The 20,163-nt window shown below is 45.6% G+C and overlaps 1 protein-coding gene across 31 annotated transcripts in view; it reads right to left on the bottom strand.

The window, feature by feature from the left end:
- Positions 1-20,163, bottom strand: part of RIMBP2 (RIMS binding protein 2) — a 175,322-nt gene that overhangs the window by 151,960 nt on the left and 3,199 nt on the right. For 3 of the 31 annotated variants that reach the window (XM_075568657.1, XM_075568666.1, XM_075568660.1), the window contains exons 1-3: positions 15,997-16,986; positions 14,683-14,778; positions 4,287-4,397 (exon numbers count right to left, since the gene is read on the bottom strand). In XM_075568657.1, the coding sequence (XP_075424772.1) occupies positions 4,287-4,397; positions 14,683-14,778; positions 15,997-16,035 (246 nt within the window). In that variant the 5' untranslated portion in view covers positions 16,036-16,986. Of the gene's footprint in view, positions 1-4,286; positions 4,398-14,682; positions 14,779-15,996; positions 16,993-20,163 lie in introns of those variants that run through there. The other 28 variants (XM_075568681.1, XM_075568679.1, XM_075568694.1 and 25 more) reach the window with 19 other exon arrangements.

Genomic DNA, 20,163 nt, shown 5'->3' with positions numbered 1-20,163 from the left:
AATAATTGCTTCCCAATTCAATGTCTTGAACCATTCAAGTGTCGCACTCCCTTGCTGCTCCTCATCTTTATGTAATTTAACGGTTGACGTGGCATTTTTCGGAAATGTTTCTTATACTATCCATGTACGCTTCTTCAATACCATTTCTTAATGCATTTAAAACCACTGAGGTTACGAATCCTAAACGGAGTGGTAGATCATATTCATAACCCACGGAAAATACATTCTTGTACGACTTGAACGTGGTCCATTGTGTTGCATCTACTGCAAAACCCCGCTTGTTCTTTAGACTGGGTGAAGGCCAGGGTCTGTTGCAGCCAATTAGCGAGTATCTTGGGAGTGATTGGAAGTGGACTGCTTGGTTTGTAGTTCTAGAAGTCTTCTTTGCCTGGTTTCTGGTGGATGAGGATAACTACGGCATTTTTCCATTGTTGTTCATTTTTACTGTTTTAGGAAGTGAAACTTCTTTGCTGGCAACAAATCGCCTTTCGAGGAGACGGAAGTAGGTTATGGAAGTGACGTCAGTGCTGGCAGATGAGGCCGTCGACCCGCGCATGCGCAGAAGCAGCCCTCACCAACACTTACGTCCCAGTTACTGCATGCCCACAGTCGTCCGCAGCAATCACCAGAAGCGCTGCCTCAGCGTCTATCTCTGCCAATGCGTGCGCATAGACCAGCGGCTCCGTCTGGCAGCGCATGTGTATAGATCGGATGCTTCGTGCAGCAGCCGACTGCGCACATGCGAAGTAGCCGGCGGCTTGGTGCGCATGCGCAGTAACCGGCGGCTGGACGCCCATGCGCAGGAACTGGCTCAGCACGGATGCGCAGCTACAACACTTGCCCGTCCCCACATTGGAGAACTGAGAGACACACAGAGAGATAGAAAAAGTGTATCTGTCTTGCGCTATAGGGTGCGCTGTTTGTTATGAAGCGGTGATGTAATAGGATCAGGGGGAGGAATAAAGCAGGGTCCGTCTTGGGTAGTTGTAGTCCTGGAGTGATTGGTACTGCGACCGTCCTCCAATTGAAGACATAAACAGAGTCCCACGGATATGTTGTAAATGGCTCAGTGAGGGGGACCGGGTAGGGGCAAAGGAGGTAAGTAAGCTTGCTTACCCTCCAATGATAGACCCACTCGTCAGACTCCGAGTCCCGCCGCCGGTAGAGATAGACGCCGCACGTCCGCGGCAATGTAGAAAGCTTCCTCCTCCCCCCTCGGGTGCCGCCGGAATCCGGAAGTAACAAGTGAATTGTTACAATGTAGTGGGGCACTCTTGTGGAATTCAAAGTATAAAAAATAACAAAAACACGGGTACCCAGAAAGTGAAGAAATATAAAAGGCTTTATTTTACCTTTATACTGGAATGGTTGTTGGGGAAAAAAGTCCTCACACACACATTTTTTTTTAAAAAGTACGATGTAAAGAGTTTTGCAAGGATTTTCTCTTCTTCCCCAGAGAGTGATTGATATTATACATAAATACATACAGCAGGGCCCCGATATGGCTCCACTTCTCAGCGATCCGCCGATATGGCGGTGCCGAGAAGGGGGGCCGCCATGTTGCCGCCATGTTCGCGCATGATCAGAACGGGCCGGCCCGGGATCGCGCATGCACGGAATGGAGGGGTTTCCTTCTGTCACGCATGCGCAGGAAGGCGCATTGCCGGTCTGCGCATGCGCACCTAACCGGCGGGTCCTCAGAACGGAACCCGCCATATTAATGAGGCCCTCCTGTACATACATACATCCATACATACATATAGTAAGCTGTATGAAGACAGACGTGTAGTACAAAGCAGCGCTGTGCTGTAAAATTCAGGGCCACCAAAAGCCTCTAGGCACTTAAGGACCATGTTCAATTACAGGGTCCTGTTTTTTGACCCGATCACAGTAATTTCCACAGAGTAACTGCAGTTTCATATTCTTCTACTGTATATTCATGGTCTGGGGTTGAAATAGAGCAAGAAAAGCTATATCAAAAGGGTGACATGTCTCATTTCAAAATAACATTAAGAGATGAGATGCTAAACGCACATTGCAGAATGAAAGTGTGACAGATGTTAAATTGCTTTAGCGTTTTTTGGATTTGAAACACTGAGATTAAACCATTATTATCACTGCTTCTTTCAAAGAACTGACAGCAATTTGCTACATGGACAGTGTACTTTGGTATCAGAAGCAGCATACACAGTAATCAAAGAGTGTCTGGGGCAGACTTGAGTAGTGTGTGTGAGTGTGTGTCCGAATTGTAGCAAGAAACATTAGGTGAACAATATGTAATAACACTGCACTCTCTATTCATTTGGGATTAAACTTCTTTTATGAGCCTGGAAGTTTTCACCACATTGTGATATTTTAGAATGCACCAACATGAGTTTTTTGCAGGTGGACATTGTAAGATCCTTGGGGCAGTCCTTGGGGCTTGTCTCAGTTTGTCTTAACATATATGTACCCTTGTCATACAATGTTATGGTCTTCCCTCCCACATTGTACTGTGCTGCGGAATATTTTATTCATTTATAAAATATTTTACCAGGAAGTAAGACATTGAAAGGCGCCTCTCATTTTCAAGTACTGTATGCCCTGGGCACAGCGTTATAATGACAGATACATGGTTACATTAAATAAACAGACGTTATACATTCAATTTACAGACATTTCATGGACAGTTGAAGATACGACTATGGGCGTATGTAACAGTTACAGATAGGGTTGCCAGGTGTCCGGTTTTGAACCGGACAGCCCGGTATTTTGCCCATGCATCTAGTATAAAATGGAAGGTAATACCGGACATGTATGTGTCCTCGATTACCTCTCCGAATGCAGAGTGGCTGCGGGGGGCCCGTCGGCCGGTCAGAGCAGTTGCTGCCGGCCCCGGCTCTCAACCAGCTGCAGGATTGTACCTCACTCTCTGTCCCACGCCGAGGTGTCTGATGCTGACGCACGCCAGGGTCTCTCTGACGTCAGCACGTACCTTGGCTCAGCTGAAGTCAGAGGAAGTCTCAGGGCGTGACAGCATCAGACACCTCGGCGTAGGACAGACAGTGAGGGAGAAGCCTGCAGCAGGGGGAGAGCCTGTGTCATTGTTTAGACTCTGTGTCTTGACTCACTGAGTCGCTCCTTCTACCTCGCTACATAAATAAAAGGTAATAATAAAAATATACATATTTGTCCTTGATTATTCAATACCTCCAAGGTCACTCTGTCAATACATGAAAGTTCAAATTGCATGCATGAATAACTTTTATGTTGGTCGCTTATTACTACCTGCAACACTAAGGCCGCGCTTATAGTCCCGGCGACGGCGACACTGACGTCAAGCTGCGGTCGCTGAAAAAAAATCAAATTGAATTGACTTCCAGCGATCACGACCAGGCCGTCGCGCTGTCGCGTCACTCCTACTATAAGCGCACGCAACGGATTCAATGCATTTGTTTTGACGCAACGTCACGTTGCCGGGACTAAAAGCGCGGCCTTAGGCTGCGTCCACAGTGGAACGCAATAGCTTCTGCGCTGCTCAGCGCAGCACACACTCGCCTGTAGCAGGAGATATTTCCTGTCCTGCAGGCAGAGGCGACAGGGAGGCGTGGCGTGGCGTGTGACGTCACGGAGATAGCTCGCCCTCATTGGGCGAACTGCTCACGTGACCGGGCTGTCGCGCGAGAAATACAAACCTGTTTGCAGCGCAACGCGCCAGTCTCCCTCGTAGCGCATGTGCATGCGCACTATGCACAAATGCATTGGCGTCCTAGTGTTGTTAACTTGAGCCACCTGTGCTGAAGCAAGGATATACCCAATACCTGACCTGTTGGTGGCCCTTGGGGACTGGAGTTGCCCGCCCCTGCTCTACACAATGAAGGTAAGGTCGAAATGGTAGATGGTCGCCATCCGTTTGAATCTTGGGATGCGCCGGAGCGCTTGGCATGCTGGGATACAGCCGGGGTGTAGCCATCTATCAGCATTGAGACGGCGTCTTCACCACTGACAAGCACGGACCGGCTGCAGGGCTAGTGAGGACACCGGTCGGGTAAGGGCAGCAGTCTGTGTCATTTATTTTGAGCATACAAGTGGCGTGCCTGCGGACATGTCACCTTGTACCTCTAGCACTCGGTCTGCATTCTAGCCTCTGTTCCGGTAGTAAGTCCCTACACGCTACCCTTTATCTACTACTTATTACTTCAGTATACTTGTAGTGACATCCCTTCCCTTGTGGACTTTGGCATTGGTTGTAGGTGTTGTTAACTACCTTTCATTCCCCATTTTTTCTACACAATGAAGACCTGTACCTTGCTCTTTGTGGACACGGGTGCATTTGGCTTTTCGATGACCTTGGTGGTGGATCTCGGGATCGGCTGTCTTGCAGCCCGTTCTCCTACTTTGCTGCCGTCAGGTTTCTGCTAAGGAAGAAAAACAAACACATTTCTCAGTCGGCTTAACACACTTGGAGTTTGCTTTGTCAAGACACCTCCTCAAATATGAGATACACGAGTATTAGAAGTATACAGTACACTTTAAAGCTGCGTTTTTTTTTGTTTTTTTTTTTACATTTATTTTTTTACTTCAATAGTTTCATGTGTGCAATCTCTAATTAGCTAAAGAACAGTATAGCTGCAGGTCAATTCGTTCTATATGTATTGATAGGTCGAAATTTGGTGACATATTAAAAGCTGGGATTTGTTTATAATCTGCTTGACTGGCAGTGGAAGCTCATGAATATTCATGAGCACTCCTGCACTGACATGTGCTAGAGGGAGGGCAGGGCTGACAAAGGGGTGTGCCAGAGCTTGTGACAGGACATGAAGGGGCAGTGCCTTAGCAAATGGCTGTTAAAATAGAATACAAGAAAATTGGTCTTTCAAAGTTGTTTTTTTAAAAACAGAAAATGCTAAAAGTATTTTTTCTTACTACAGAACTGATTTATTAAAAAAAACACACATGCAGGATATTGACTGAACTGCAGCTTTAAGTTACATAACTAATGTGATATTTTAAACCATGTAGAAAACTACTGCTGCTGTTTTAATTATATTACGTTACATAATAAAGGGGCGGCAGTCCAAATGATTTGTTCTACTGGTCAAATATGACTCAAGTCTCCAAAGCTTCAGTTACAAGCTAAAATACATAAAATAATGGTCGTGCTTGAAACACACTTTTACCTTGAAAGTAGGGTTCCCAGGTGTCCAGTATTGAACCAGACTATCCCGTATTTGGACTCACTGTCCAGTAAAAAATGAGAGGTAATACTGGACATGTATGTGTCCGTTATTAATCTCTCTGGACATAGTGACCTGACCGGCTTGGGGGGCTGTAGGAATTCCCTGAGCAGGGAGAGGGCAGGGCTTTTCAGCTTCCTCCATCCTAATTGGCTGCTTCTGGGTAATGCAACAAATCAGGATAAGCAGTCAGGAGCTTGGGCCAAGGAGAGGAGGAAACGGCGTGGAGCAGCGAGTGGCGAGTGGGGTATGTGTGTGTGTCTCGAGCGCGTCTCTCCTTTCCCCATTGTGTCCAGTATTTTTGGAGAAGCCACCTGGCCACCCTACTTGTTACATTGACCCCCAACGCCTTCCAGCATGGAAGTGGCACATTTTTAGCTTTGAGGCACATGGAAATATAAGGAAACTTGCCCAGAGGCACTCAGAGCTGGCACGGGGACTGCATGACCTTTAACCCAAAGCCCGATTAATGGGACCTAAAAAAGGCAATTCGTCCTACAACCCAAGTCAACAAAATATTTGTTTTCACTTTAAAAAGGGCTCCATACACCAGTTACCAAATGCGTCACCGGAATTTTTATGCTCTTTCCCTAATCTCTTTTGTGGCGAGACGCGTTCCCAAACTGCTGCATGTACAGTAGGTATTAATGGTTTTACCAGACATTTCCCCCTTTGCGGATCCGTTTTGGCTAATGAAGCAAGCGGAACTAGTTTAGAGATACTGAATACTGGAGGAGAACAACAGATACCAGAGAATATTAAAATAAAATAGCTCAGAAGAAAATAGAAACGTACTCATTTTTACACACATTTAATTTGAGGGTGGTTGAATGACTCCAAGGAAGCCCGTTGCATTGAGAAGCTGTTTAACAAACATTTTTTGCCTGCAATGTGGAAGAGTCCTTTAAAGTTCTCTAAGCCAGGTATAGTTTAGCACAGGGATGAGGGAACTCCAGGGCCACCAACAGGCCAGGTTATAAGGATATCCCAGCTTCAGCACAGGTGGCTCAATCGATTAACCTGTGCTGAAGCAGGAATAGCCTTAAACCTGACCTGTTGGTGGTCATTGAGGACTGCAGTTGTCCCCCCCCTTAGTTTAGCAACTGTGGGCTCTAATCTCCCAGATGCCACCGGGTTGAACAATGCAATGTGGGCATCAGGCATATTCAGGAGTTTAAAGGTTGAAATTCGAGGATTCGATTCCAAATCCGGACCAAAACCCAAGAAAGGCTCAAACTCTGATTGGTTTTGTATAAAATGGTCAAACTTAACCCAAATTTTGAAAAAAAAAGTTGTTCTCTCCCCCCCCCCATCTTTAAAAATAAAAATAAAAAACCCCAACACAAACACCAAAAAAGCTTTCGAATCAAAACCCCAGTGAAAGGTCTGTCCTTATTCTATATTTTTGTCTTTATCTCCGGCTCTGAAGTGCTTGACCAATACATTACAGTATTGTCAAAAACCCTACAAGAAGCTAAAGAAACGAAACGGGATTTAAAATCACTCCTCCAGCCACCATATAATAGCATTAGATCTCATCCATATTTTATCCGGCATTTCCTTCTTTTCCTTCACTTCTGCCGTATTGTTCTTTCGCTTCATTATTAATTCATTCTAGTGCAAAGCTTTTTGATAATCCTTAATGAAATAACCATTTTTACTTGGCAGGAATTTTCTACTGGCCGGGCCTCATAATTCATGAGTTAATGGCTCAATCCCAACAGGGAACTCCTAGGGTTTCTCCAAAAATAATCTGTAATGGCACCTCCCCGGCAGTATAGCGGGGGGGTCCCGAGCCCGTGTGGGAACTGCGCACTTCGGAACGCCCCAAACTGCACCTTCGTGTGGAGGGTATAGCCGCCAATTACAGCAGGAGTTTCCAAAGTCGCTCCCCACAATGCTTTGCATCCACAGCAGCATGGCACTGTGGGGCATGACTTTGAAACTCTCCCCCCACACCCCCCGCAGTGAGTGACAGCTATAGCACTCGTGCTGCCTGCACACACTGAGGGGCAGTTTGGGGCCTTATAAAGCGTGTTTCCCACCATGAGCTCGGGACACTATACTGCCTGGGATCGGTCACACAGGTTTGTTAGCGACAGTCTGATGAGTAGGTAATAAAATTTGTTAGGGGTTCACAGAACAAATATTTTCTAGCAGGGGGTGCACAGTGTAATGTTGGGAACCGCTGACAGAGGTTTGCAAAAGTATCAATCTGAGCTGCTGATCTTCACTCATCCTCTCCTTTTTATTTGGAAGTGGAGTATTAGCAGTGAGGACTCGGGATTGCTGGGAGATTGAAATGTTTGCATACTAGGATTCAGATGATTTCCATCTTTAGAGGTGAATACAGTGCCCTGCAGCAGGACCCTTTAACTTGTCCTTTCTTGCACGCCCTTTAAGTCCTGTACACTTGCTTACTCTGGGTTTGCAGAATTAATGCAGTTTAGTAAAAGCTGCCAAGCAACCTATTAGCTGCAGTGTATTGTTAAGGGCAGGCCTTGCTTGGAGATTACACAGCACTCTTATACAGAGGAGTTGTACTGTAGGGCTGATGAGAAATCAATTACAATGCAAACTCCATAACCCCAGCGGTTCAGTCATCCTGCAGCCCAGTTTTCTGCGCAGGTGATGGTTAGCGGTATTCTTCCTGTCTGACTTTGTTAACCTTTTCAGTGCCAAAGCAGCGTACAACAGATACACCGCTTTAACGTCGTCATTGGCCCACATCCCAATGTGGGTGTCGAGCGGGAGTGGTCGCATTAAATGAAAGCGCAGGTACTATTTTTACGTTGCGTTTCAGAATTGAAGACGGCAAAAACGTGACCAAATGGCGGTGATCTTATTTTTGCCGTCAAGTGTGACTTTGAGCTCATTTAGAATATTCGGTGACGCAGACCTGTGTCAGGTATATTGACCTTATATTGATTTTTGAAATGATTAAAAACGGGATATTTTGCGTGGACCCTCCATGTAGTACTTGGACAGTAATTCGGTTTTAAAATACTTTTTTTTTGTTTCAATCTTTTTGGTTTTAAAATACTTTTAAAGATTTTTTTTCCCCCTCCATGTAAATATGTATTAAATATCCTATGGGAACTGAAAACCTAATTTGGATTATACAAATATAGAACATACCACTGCAGTTAAATATTAGTTCATTAACAATAAATAATGCAGTGCTTCCAAAGCATCATTGAAAAGCCTCTCTCATAGGCGTATATAAAAAGCCCCCTTCAGCATCATAAGGGTTAATATGGAACTTTCTATGAGAAATAGTCAGCATAACACACGCACATATGCACAACTGAAAATACATTGGGAATAGAAATTCAAGTCAATGATCAGTCCTTGGAGAGAATACCTTTTCACATTAAAAGGCTGGAGATAAACAGAATGGGGTTTTTTTTCATGAGAAGACTGCACAGGGATCTGTCAGAACATAGCGTCCTGAAATAGAATCAGCCGGGTGATTTGGACCTAGGAAAAAAGTTCAGAGACTTTGGAAGTGAAAGAAAAATATGAGTCATTTCTCATTGCTATGGAACCCCAAACTGAGCGGCAACATGGGAAGTGGAATGCAGTATGCCGTGTCCTTCATCTGTACATCAATGTCTTACCCGTACACTGCCAACAGTTAACACCACCAGATACACATTACACCTTTGGCACCTAAATATAGATACAATGTATTTGCTCTCTCGGTGTGGGATAGGCGAGCTTCCAGGCAAGTGACCCCACAAGGAGGCTCAATTACATGTACAATGTACTACAGTATATGATAATATTATTTCATATAGCACTTTTCTCCCAAGCGCTTCACAATTACAGTATAGTGCGCAGTACGCAGCACATAGGAATGTTACAGACACTGTGCCTGCCTAGGGGAGCTTACAATCTAATGTTTTGACTGCCTTAGGCACAGGGAGATAAAGTGACTTGCCCAAGGTCACAAGGAGCCGACAGCAGGAATTGAACCAGGTTCTCCTGATTCAAACTCAGTGTCACTGTTTACTTACTGAGCCACACCTTATATGCAAAATCGTATTACCAATAAAATCGGTGTATTTATGGATTTATTTGTATAACACACATGCACACATGCACACACATCAGCTAATCATTAGTAGACAAGTCATATACCTCCCAGCTGCTTTAATTAGCTGAAGCTTCAGCTACTGGCAGAAATAGCTACAATGTGTATAGGACATGACAAACAGGTACAGTGCCAGCTGCTAAATTGGTACAGTACACTTAGGGGTTATGACATTAGTCAGTGTTATACGTAGATTCACAATGTCCTGTATGCCATACATGTATTCACTGCTTACATACTGTACAATGCTATGGATTACACTGCATACAGGGATACACTGGTCTGCATCACAAAGATACATTTGCACTGTATTATATAAATGGGGTAACATTATGCATTCTATACACTGCTCTACATTGCATACAGGAATACATTGTTCTGCATCATTCAGAAGTATATGGTCAGTGGCAGATATCCCATTAGGTCCGGGCCTATTGCGGTAAAGTTTTGGGGCAGCAAAAATGTCCGCCCCCAAATACAAGTGCTGCCGTATCGGACCCAATGGGAAGGCACTTACATATGCCAGGCACCTCCTGGCTGTCTCCTTTCTGCTACCCTCCTCCTTCTTTCGATTCTCAGCATCAAATGACGCCACTGATGTCACCAACGTGGCATCAAATGGCGTCTCATTGCCATGGCAACGTGACATCGCGGCGGCAAATTATGTCACATTACCATGGCAACGAGACGTTATGTGACATCACTTTGTTGATGTCATTTGATGCTACGAATCGGAAGGAGGGCGACAGAAAGGAGGCGGTTGGCATATGTAAGTGTCTAAGGGTGGCGGATTTCGTAATCCACCACTGTATATGGCACATTGATTTGCACTATAAGTATATCTTTTTTTTGCTATACACACACGTATTCACCCCCTATCAATAATGTCACAAATTGTTGAATTACAGATGTTGCTATGCCACCTTTGGCTACTAACCTGCCCTACTCCTGGCAGTAAGCCGTGGTAGAATCAGGCTGCCAGTAGTCAACATGGGGTTTTCTCCCTCCTTGGTGCTGTACTTGAGTGACAGTGGGAGGTGGTGACATCAGGCCTGAGCATGTCCAATCATGGGACATACATGGTGCCTTCCTCCTGGCTGTACTTAAGGGCAGTGTCGCCCCAAATTGAGTAGTGTCTCTCCCCACTTGAGAGACAGGGATCACACAGGATTGCCTGGAGCTTGGCCTACCCTGTTAATCTTCCCCTTGGGGGACAGTGAGCGATACCCTATACCCTTGGTCCTGCTAGAGGGCCAGGGAAGAGCTAGGACAGCTGCAGGGGCCCTGACCTGTAGTAGTAGTCCAGGGACCTTCCTCAAACTGACCATCCCAGAGACTGCAGTGGGCAGAGATCTGCCTTGTTCCGTACTGTACAGACCAAGAGAATAAACCGTTCCTGTTCTTATACTCCCGACTAGTGTGTGACCTTACTGGGGGGGGAGAGGTGATTAGTTCTACTTTAGGAGATCATTGTCACCTATCTGGAGCCAACAGCAGATGGAGGCGCTGCACTGCTAGAGAACCATGTGGGTAATGTACCCCGGAAACCTAATTCTGTGTCCCCACTACCACCGGCGGACAGCTCAGCCCTCCTGTTACCAGCTGGTATCATGCACCACACGACCAGTAATGGCAGAATCTCCCAGAAGGTGGGGGAAACACCGTTACATTTTTATTCAAAGCTACAGAGCTGTAGAAGTTAAACTGAACACGGTTATGTGAGGAGAAGGTTAAATGTCAGCATAGTAAAAAAAAAGTGAAGGAAACTGGTTGCATAAGTATTCAGCCCGACGTCAGTAATTGGTATAAGCCCCTTTTGCAGCAATTTCTGCTATGTGTATTTTTGGATCGCTCCCTGCTAGGTTTGCACAGCAGGACGTGACATTTTTGCCCATTTTTCACAGGAAAATTGATCCAGTTCTGATAGGTTTGTGGGGGGTCGTCGATGGACGGCAATCATCAAGTCTCGCCATAAATGTTCAATTGGATTCAAGTCAGGACTGTGACTGGGCCACTCAAGAACATTAATTCTCTTCTTGTTCAACCACCCCAGTGTGGCTTTGTGCTTCGGGTCCTTGTCCTGCTGAAATGTGAATTTCCTCCCCACTTTCAGAGATTTGGCTGAACTCAAACAGGATTTCCCTCAAGGATCCAGTACTTTGCACCCTCCATTCTCCCCACTACCCTGACAAGCTTCACAGTCCTTGCCGAAGAGAAGCATCCCCATAAGATGATGTTGCCACCACCATACTTGTGTTGAGCTTGTGCCACACATAATGCTTGGAATTTAGAACAAAAAGTTAAATTTTTGTTTCCGAAAAAGCCTAGAGATGATACTGCAGACGTGTGGAAAAAGATTTTATGGTCAGATGAGACAAAAATGTAACTATTGGTCTAAATTTCAAGCATTACGTCTGGCTCAATCCTGATTCTCATCACATATTTTCTGTCTCTGCTGCCAACATGTCATCTCCTGTCGATCTCTCTGTTAGTTTACCTCAGAGCTCTGTTCTGGGAACTCTCCCTTTCTCTCTCTACAGTACATAATTTCACTTGGTGACCTCCAACTCTTTTGGCCCTAGGTATCATCTCTATGTATTATCTCTATGCAGATGATACTATGAGGTTTTGCAAAATCCGTCCCGGGTTTTTAGTCTGCTCCAGGATTTTGCTCTAGCTCGCCCTCTGTGGCAGGATTCTCCATTGCTGCTCCTGGCAACTTCCTTTAAAAGGACAGCCCTGTAAGCGGGAAGTTGCCGAGCAAAGTTTTCCGTTTATGCTGTGTACAAGCAATGCCCTTTTCGATTGTCTTTCCCGTTACCAGACCCGGCAACGTACCACGACCATCCCTGTCTTCCGCCTGTCTTGACCTCTGCATCCGCACGACTACGCAACTCTGCCACCAGCCCTGACCTTCGGCCTACGTGTGACTACTCTTTCACGACTAAGTCCCTCGGCTCAGGTCGGTTCTTTCACACTCCTACCTCAGACCTGCGGGTCGCTTCCTGTTTGAGACGAGCATCGTTACAAATCCGCCCATAACCTCACACATGCAATCCAAGTCCCAAGTCTCGGATTGCCTCCTGGCTATATCCTAGTGGAAGATGCTCCACCACCTTAAACTTAATGTGTCTAAAACTGCTCCTCATATTGTAAATCTGGCCTAATATCCCCTTTTCTATCACAGTAAAAAACGGTACTACCATTTATCCTATAACCAAATCACGTTGCCTTGGAATCACATTTGCCTTTTCCCTTTCCTTCTCCATTCACGGCATGGCCAAAATTTTGTTTCTTCTTCCTCTGTAATATTGCCAGGATCCACCTTTTCCTCTACTGCTAAAACTCTAACACATGCCCTCATCCTCTCCCGTCTGGATTACTGTAACATGCTGCTAACAGACCTCCCTGTCTCACAACTTTCTCCCTTGCAATCTATCTAAAATTCTGCTGCTAGAATAATTTCACTTTCTTCTAAAACTGCTCAACTCCTCCTTAAATCCCTCTCCTGGCTTCCCGTCACATGGCAGATTACCTACAAAGTTATCCTTACCTTTAAAGCTCTCCACGCATCAGCTCCTTCCTAAATATATGCTGAGATCTCTCGCTGTGCCTCTGCTAGTCTCCTGCGCGCTACCCATAACTCTCTCCTCTCCAACACTTGTACCTATACTGCTCTCTCTTGCCTTAAACCCTCCCCCCCCCCCCACTGCCCCTTACCTGTTTAACTCCCTCACACTCAGTATACACCAAGCACCCTCTCTCTCCATCTTCAAGACAAACCTTAGAATTCACCTCTTAAATGAAGCATCCCAATACGCTGGACTCATGGTTACTGTCCCACGCCCACAGTCACTCCTACCAACCACTGTAGCCAAGCACTGCCATCTCCTACACTTATTCCCTCACCTGCTGTCTCCAAGTCTCCCAACATAGCACTTAGATTGTAAGCTCTCCAGGGCAGGGATTTCCTTTCCTTTTGTTGGACTATGTTGCACTTATTGTATTATAATTCCCTGTATTGTCTCGTTGTAAAGCGCTGAGTACACTGCGGGCACTATATAACACACTAGAAAACAAGAGGTAACGCTCAATGTATTACTTCCTGGTAAAACGTTTTATAAATAAAAAATAAATAACCATGTCTTTTTAATCATAACTCTATGCCCAGGACATACTTAAAAACAAGAGGTAATGCTCAATGTATTACTTCCCGGTGAAACATTTTATAAATAAAAATAAATATAAAGATATACATACGCACATACTGTATGCTCTGCACTATATAGAAGTATACATTAAAAACACAGAAATGACACGTCTCCCCACCTCCCACTCTTAACACCCGAGAGCGTGTGATTAATGAAAATAAAACCCTGGCATTGGTGGTGCTGAAATATGCTCACACCATGTAATACAGATTGATGTAGGAGGCTCCATATGCCTCACCCACTCGTTCAGTTGATGGAGTACAGTGGGGTTACTGCCCTGTCTGATGGCATATTGCCATATCTGATCATTAACCGTTCGCAGTCAGGGAAATGCAGTGTGTTGGCCCCGTGGGCGCCAAAGAAACAAAAAACGCTCCGATTTTTTTGAAACATAGGAACTGATGGTGGCCTTCTGATCCATTTAGTCTGCATATGTTCCCTGTTACCTGCAATAGACACTACCAGATCAACATTGACCTTTATTTGCGACTTCCAACTCTATTGGCTTCCCTTGGGTCTACATGCATTTTCAAATTCAGTAATTTAATATTTTCCCACCATTTCTGCTGGACGGCTGTTCCATGTATGTACTACTCTCAGCAACAACAAAAATATGAAGATTTTCTTCTTCCTCCCATTAATCCCATGTCAACCACCCTTTGGTCTTCCTTCTTGTACCTTTTTTATGATTTTAAGATAAGAAAGTCTCTATCATCTGCCCCAAACCCCTTTGCTCAGGGTGTACACATTACAGGTCTTTAGTTGATCTCTTTAGCCTTTAAAGAGGCCTTATGATGTACCACCTCAGTCATGGACCCATTTCCGCCATCCGGGACCAGCTGCCCCGACAGGCAGAATAACGGGCGAATAAAGCAACAAGTACGGGTTCGCGCACTCGATCCGGTGTTAAATAGCAGTTCACGCCGGATCGGGTGCGCCAACTTGGCCCGGCGCTTGATGAATCTGCCCCTATGAACCCTACTCAATAAGCAGCGAGGACGGCTTGTCCGTGCTGGAGAAGGTTTTAATCCCATTTATTTGCACGGGGCTGATCCATTCTCCAGCACTGGGAAGACATCTTATTGAAGATGCGCATAAGACATTATTATTGAACCTGGACGCCCCCTTCCTGACGCACATTAAGTAGTGACTCACTCACCAGTCTCTTCTTTTCCTTTTCCCTTGCGCTACTGGATTTCTCAGCTTTGGTGTCAGTTTGTAAGCTCTCCTGGCGGTCATGATCCTTTCTCTTCTCCTAGAACAGGAAGCAGCAGTACAAATCAAAACCCACCTGAACAACCATCTTCAATGAAGACTTCATGATACAGAATGATACCTTCATAGCAAAAATATATACACATGAGATATGCAATAATAATAGCATGGTCTTGTATAGCGCTGCTAGTTTTACGTAGTGCTTTATAGAGGCATTTTGCAGGCACAGGTCCCTGCCCTGTGGAGCTTACACTCTATGTTTTTGGTGCCTGAGGCACAGGGAGATAAGGTGACTTACCCAAGGTCACAAGGAGCCGACACCGGGAATTGAACCAGGTTCCCCTGCTTAGTGCCAGTCAGTGTCTTTACTCACTGAGCCGCTCCTTGCTCGTTAGAAGCAAGAAACTAGATTCGCCAGGAGATAGGACAAACTTTCAAACACATCTGGTGAATTAATGAGGTATAGGATGGAAGCATTTATATAGGAAGAGGAGTTCTGAGAAAAGGGGTCACGCAGAGAAATCTATGTTACACATTACTTTATATTCATTAGGAAATATTGCATAACAGTCTCACTTTCACAGAATAAAAGATTGGAAACGCAGAGTTCAGTGCCTGACCTATAACCACTCCTGGCTCCGGGTTTATCATCATCGGGTCACACGTTACGTCAATGTTCTGTAATCTCCACATGGAAGATATCTGTACTGTTTCTAATTTTAGCCCAATTAAGTGGATATAAATATTATATAGTGTGAAATATATAACTCTGTGATTGGTGACTCATCTTGTCTGCAATACACAGATAACCTTAGGGGACTTTTCACATTTACTTCCACTGTCTGTATTTGCCACTGTGGTAATTTAATTGAAAACTCTCTGTGGCAGGGAATCTATATATATTTTATACACGCACACGTATATAGATAGAATAATAGTAGACGAGGGGGCTCACGGTTGTCTTTTTAACGATGGTGTCCTGCTGTGAGTGATGAATAGATGAAAATTAACTCATCATTATTAGGCTTTTGTTGATAATCTGTCGGATTCAATATTATAATTACTGAAGTCTCATAGCCATTTTACACACACACACACACACACACACACACACACACACACACACACACACACACACACACACACACACACACACACACACACACACACACACACACACACACACTTTGCAGTATACCTGTGTGTTACATTGCTTGTGACTTCTACTGCATAACGTGATGCTAGAGTTACAACCTACCTCTTTGGTCGGTTCTGAATGGTAGGTGCCCTGTCCCATCTAGTGATCAGGTCTCCTACTGCCTAGCAAATTTGCAGCGGGTGGGAAAGGCATGCGAATGTACCAAACGTCCCATCTGTTACTTGGTGAAGATTCAAATTGGAACACGAACCACCTAAACTCTGTGGGTACCAAAACACAGTAATCCAACATCCATCTTCCATGGACTTTAGAAATCCAGAGATACTCCCTTAATAGCTTAATGTTTCAAGACGTTCCTTCCAGGCATCAAATCCCCAAGAGATGGAGGTAAAGAATAATGGTATGAATAGCTTTGATAGAAGGGCACAGGAGACCTTTCAGACATTGAAAGCTCATCGATGTCATCTATGAAGAATTGCCATGATAGTCCAATGAAAGGTTCCACTACATGCAAGAAAAAATAATAATAATCTAGTCTTCTCTAATACCACTACAACTACTAAAATTTTGCTTTATAAAAAGCAATGTCTCACAGAAAAGGCTGATAATGTTCTCGGTCTGTGTAGAAGTCAGGCGTTCTGTACCTCGAGCGGTTAAATTCACACCAAATCCTGCACCCCAATGTGTCCTCTGATGCATCGCACAGCGCTTGCATTTGGCGTTCGCTGGTTATCCGCCAAGAGCATTCTCAAAAAAAAAAAAAATGCAGTCATGGGAACAGATTCTTCCCCTACCAACTGCTGTTACATCCGAGACACGCTTCACTTTCTCACGCCCAGCGAATCGGCCAGTTAAAAAAAGAAGACGATTTCCCTTGTAGGAAAGAGAAACTGTATTGCTTCGTACCCATGGAGGTAAGAAAATAAAAAAAGTCTGCGATCCAATGCAGCTTGCACATACGCAGGAAGAGCAGGTGGAACAGACTCATCCTACGAAAACCTTTTTGTACACTGCAGCTACTGCCTAACAAGTTCAGCTTCCTGGCTCACGCACACTTGGTTTTCCATGTGGAATTGAAAAACCTGATGACTGAAGCGTACAGTATCGACGAAAGACGCTCACAGGATACAAGCTTGCGGATACCCAAAGCGTTGTGTCACTAGCCGTGGGTGGGAACACACTTGCTTCTAACCATCTGCAGGTCTTATTCACTGGATCATGTACTATATTTACAGGGGGGGGGGGGGGGAGGGAGGGGATGCTTCTTATAATACAGTCCTGATGCAGGAGCCTGTGATGATATAATCAGGTGTGGCCAAACGCAGTCCTCAAGAGCCACAGCAGGCAATGTTTTAAGGATATCCCTGCTTCAGCACACATGGCTCAAGCTGTGCTGAAGCATGGGATATCCTTAAACCTGGCCTGTTGGTGGCTCTCGAGAACAGCGTTTGGCCACCCCTTGGTTATAACGATCCTCTTTGGTATACGCCAAGCGGTTAGGGAGTTGGACATCAATTATGTTACACCTCAGCAGATTGGATCAAGACTGCTCATCTTCCTAGTTTGTGACTTCCATTCAAAACAACAATCAGAGCAGATATCAACAGCCAATAATTAGCTGACTAAGGCTTGGTGGTCACAAACTGCACTACACAGCCAAATTAATTCAGCTATTATAGATTTTCTGTAGAACAACCAAAAGAGAAAGTGCACCAAGGTAAGAATTTAACATTGTACTGCATATACTGTACACAAAACATGTTCATAACGGCGATTCCGGTGGGCAACGCGGGTGGTCTCGTTAGTCGAGCGTAGACATCATCATTATTTGTCTCCAATTTGAGCATGTATGTTGGCGTACAGCAGGGGTGGGCAACGCCAGTCCTCAAGGGTCACCAAGAGGTCAGGTTTTCAGGATATCCCTGCTTCAGCACAGGTGGCTTCTCAACTGAGCCACCTGTGCTGAAGCAGGGAAATCCTGACCTGTTGGTAGCCCTTGAGGACTGGTGTTGCCCGCCCCTGGCGTACAGTCTGCTTGTGTCTACAGTAGTTGTAAATAAAAAAGTAGTGGTACACTTTACCCACTGTTTTCTTTCATAGTCAACTCTTTTTTTCCAGGCAGCTTCTTAGCTCTTAAGATACCAATACATTTTTCACTCGACAAACTAATTCCTTTCTTTGCGGCTCCCGCACTAGAAATTCTCTGCAGATTTGTCTACTTACGAGACCGAGTGCCACAAAGACTGCAGTATATATTTAAAAATAGCTCTTGTATTGTCAGCTTCAGTAAGGCCTCTAGTCCAACACATTACACATTGCTCGCCATAGCTGGAGCAGCTGGTAACCTAGAAGAATAAAAGCGCCTGTGTCTCCGAGAACAAGGAACCTACACACCCGAAACTTTGCATGCTAGGGATGCGCACCTGGCAGTTATTTATTATTTTGGGAGGGTTCCCCCTTCCTCCTGTTTGTAACGGCTCTCTCTGATTGGTTGTTCCCTATCTCTGCAAGGTTACTGATTTGTCGGTTTCTCTGCGTGAGGACGCTGATCGGCCTTTGCTTTGCAGGGAGGTATGTGATTGGTCGCCACACTGAGCTGGAGGCCTTCTGAACATTCCTTAGGGGGAGAGAGTAGACTGCCGGGGTTGATATGTAAAAGAGGGAGGGGGAGAGGAAGAGGTATAAGAGAGGGGAGGGGAGAGTTGGGAGGCAAGAGTTAGGCTGAGGACCCGCTGCGAGCAGGAGTGTGCGCGGGCCACCAGCCCCTTAACGCCAGTCTTGTTGTCCCCGCTGCCTCCTTCCGAGCAGGCTCACTACGTGCTGTGACGCGTCAGCCGCCAGGGGATGCAAGAGAATTGCGATCCCGAGCGGCGACTCATCACGTGGTGCACTGGTGAGCCTATCAGCACCGGGGGCTGGAGTGTCAGAGCTTCCCCCACCTCCAAAAGAAAGGGGTGGGAAAGTGTGTGTGTGTATATATTTATATATTGTGTGGGGGAACAAACGGGAGCAGCAAGGAGAGCGAGCAGCAGAGGGCATGTGTGGGGGCTCGCTGCTCACCTTCCATCATACAGCAGCACCCTCCTGCAGCGCGGGAGACCCCCGCTGCAGCCCTCCGCTCAAACCACGCCCCCCCCCTACAGACCGCAGGTAGCGGTCAATTGCCTCTCAACGCGCCGCCTGTATGCAGTGCGGGCACGCTGATTGAAGCAGCGGGGCCTCGACCTTACGGCTGTTATATAGTGAGCACATGCGGCACTTATAGGTTGGCTGTTATAGGGCCGCATGCGCATGGCAGTGAGCGTGGAGTGTGGAGTCGACCGACGAGGGAGAAGTCAATAAAATTATGATTTTGCGCCGATACCGGAGCTGTAGAGTGAGTGTGAGTGTGTGTGTGTGTGTGTGTGTGTGTGTGTGTCAATAAGTGCACAAGAAAAATAATTTTTATTTATTCAACGTTTTTTTTTTCTTTTAAAAATCTATTTAAAAAATTATTCACTCACACAATCTATACACACAAGAGTGAGGGGGGAGAGGGAGAGTGAGGGGGGGAGAGGGAGGCGGGGAGAGTGTTACTGAGGGGGAAGGTCACTGAGGGAGTGTTTCAGTGAAGAGGGTGATGTCCCTGTAAATTTGGGGTGGGAGTGAGTGGGGGTCGGGGTGCCGCCTCACTCACTGCAGGGTGGAATTATTGATCAGCCTAATGAGGGCGCCATTATCGATTGAGTCACACTTTCAAATCTGCAATGGAAACGATCGTTCCAGAGTACGGCAACCATGTGATCAGGATTTTAATTGAAATTAACCCTTCCCATGCTGGGACCAGGCCCTGGCTGCCGCTCCAGAACCATCACATTGAAAATCACTGGACTAGAATAACCCCTCCCCCCCCCCCCATACTAAATACTTCTATTGCATGCACAAGAGAACTGTGGTATTAACCCCCTAACTGCCGGTGGGAGCAAGGAATCCTATTGCAATTTTGCAAGGCTTTCCAGCAGCAGTAGAGGTTAAACACTCGCCTTGAGTAACTCATGTTGGTGTAATAAACTTTATAAAGCCTATGAGCAGCATATACTGTACTGTATAAATATACTGCAAGCACTGGCTGGGCTATGGGCATAGCAGCTTTCACAGTATTACTGCTGCTGATCTGCTAGGAAGTACTGTCCTTCCATAATCCCCCACACTGAAAAGCAGTGGCACACAGCTTTGTGCTTCACAGACCCACTGCAATAGGAAAATAGAGCCCGCTTCCAAAACAGC

Source organism: Ascaphus truei, chromosome 13 (assembly GCF_040206685.1).
Source record: "Ascaphus truei isolate aAscTru1 chromosome 13, aAscTru1.hap1, whole genome shotgun sequence".
NCBI lineage: Eukaryota > Metazoa > Chordata > Amphibia > Anura > Ascaphidae > Ascaphus > Ascaphus truei.
This window is presented reverse-complemented; position numbering and strand designations above follow the sequence as displayed.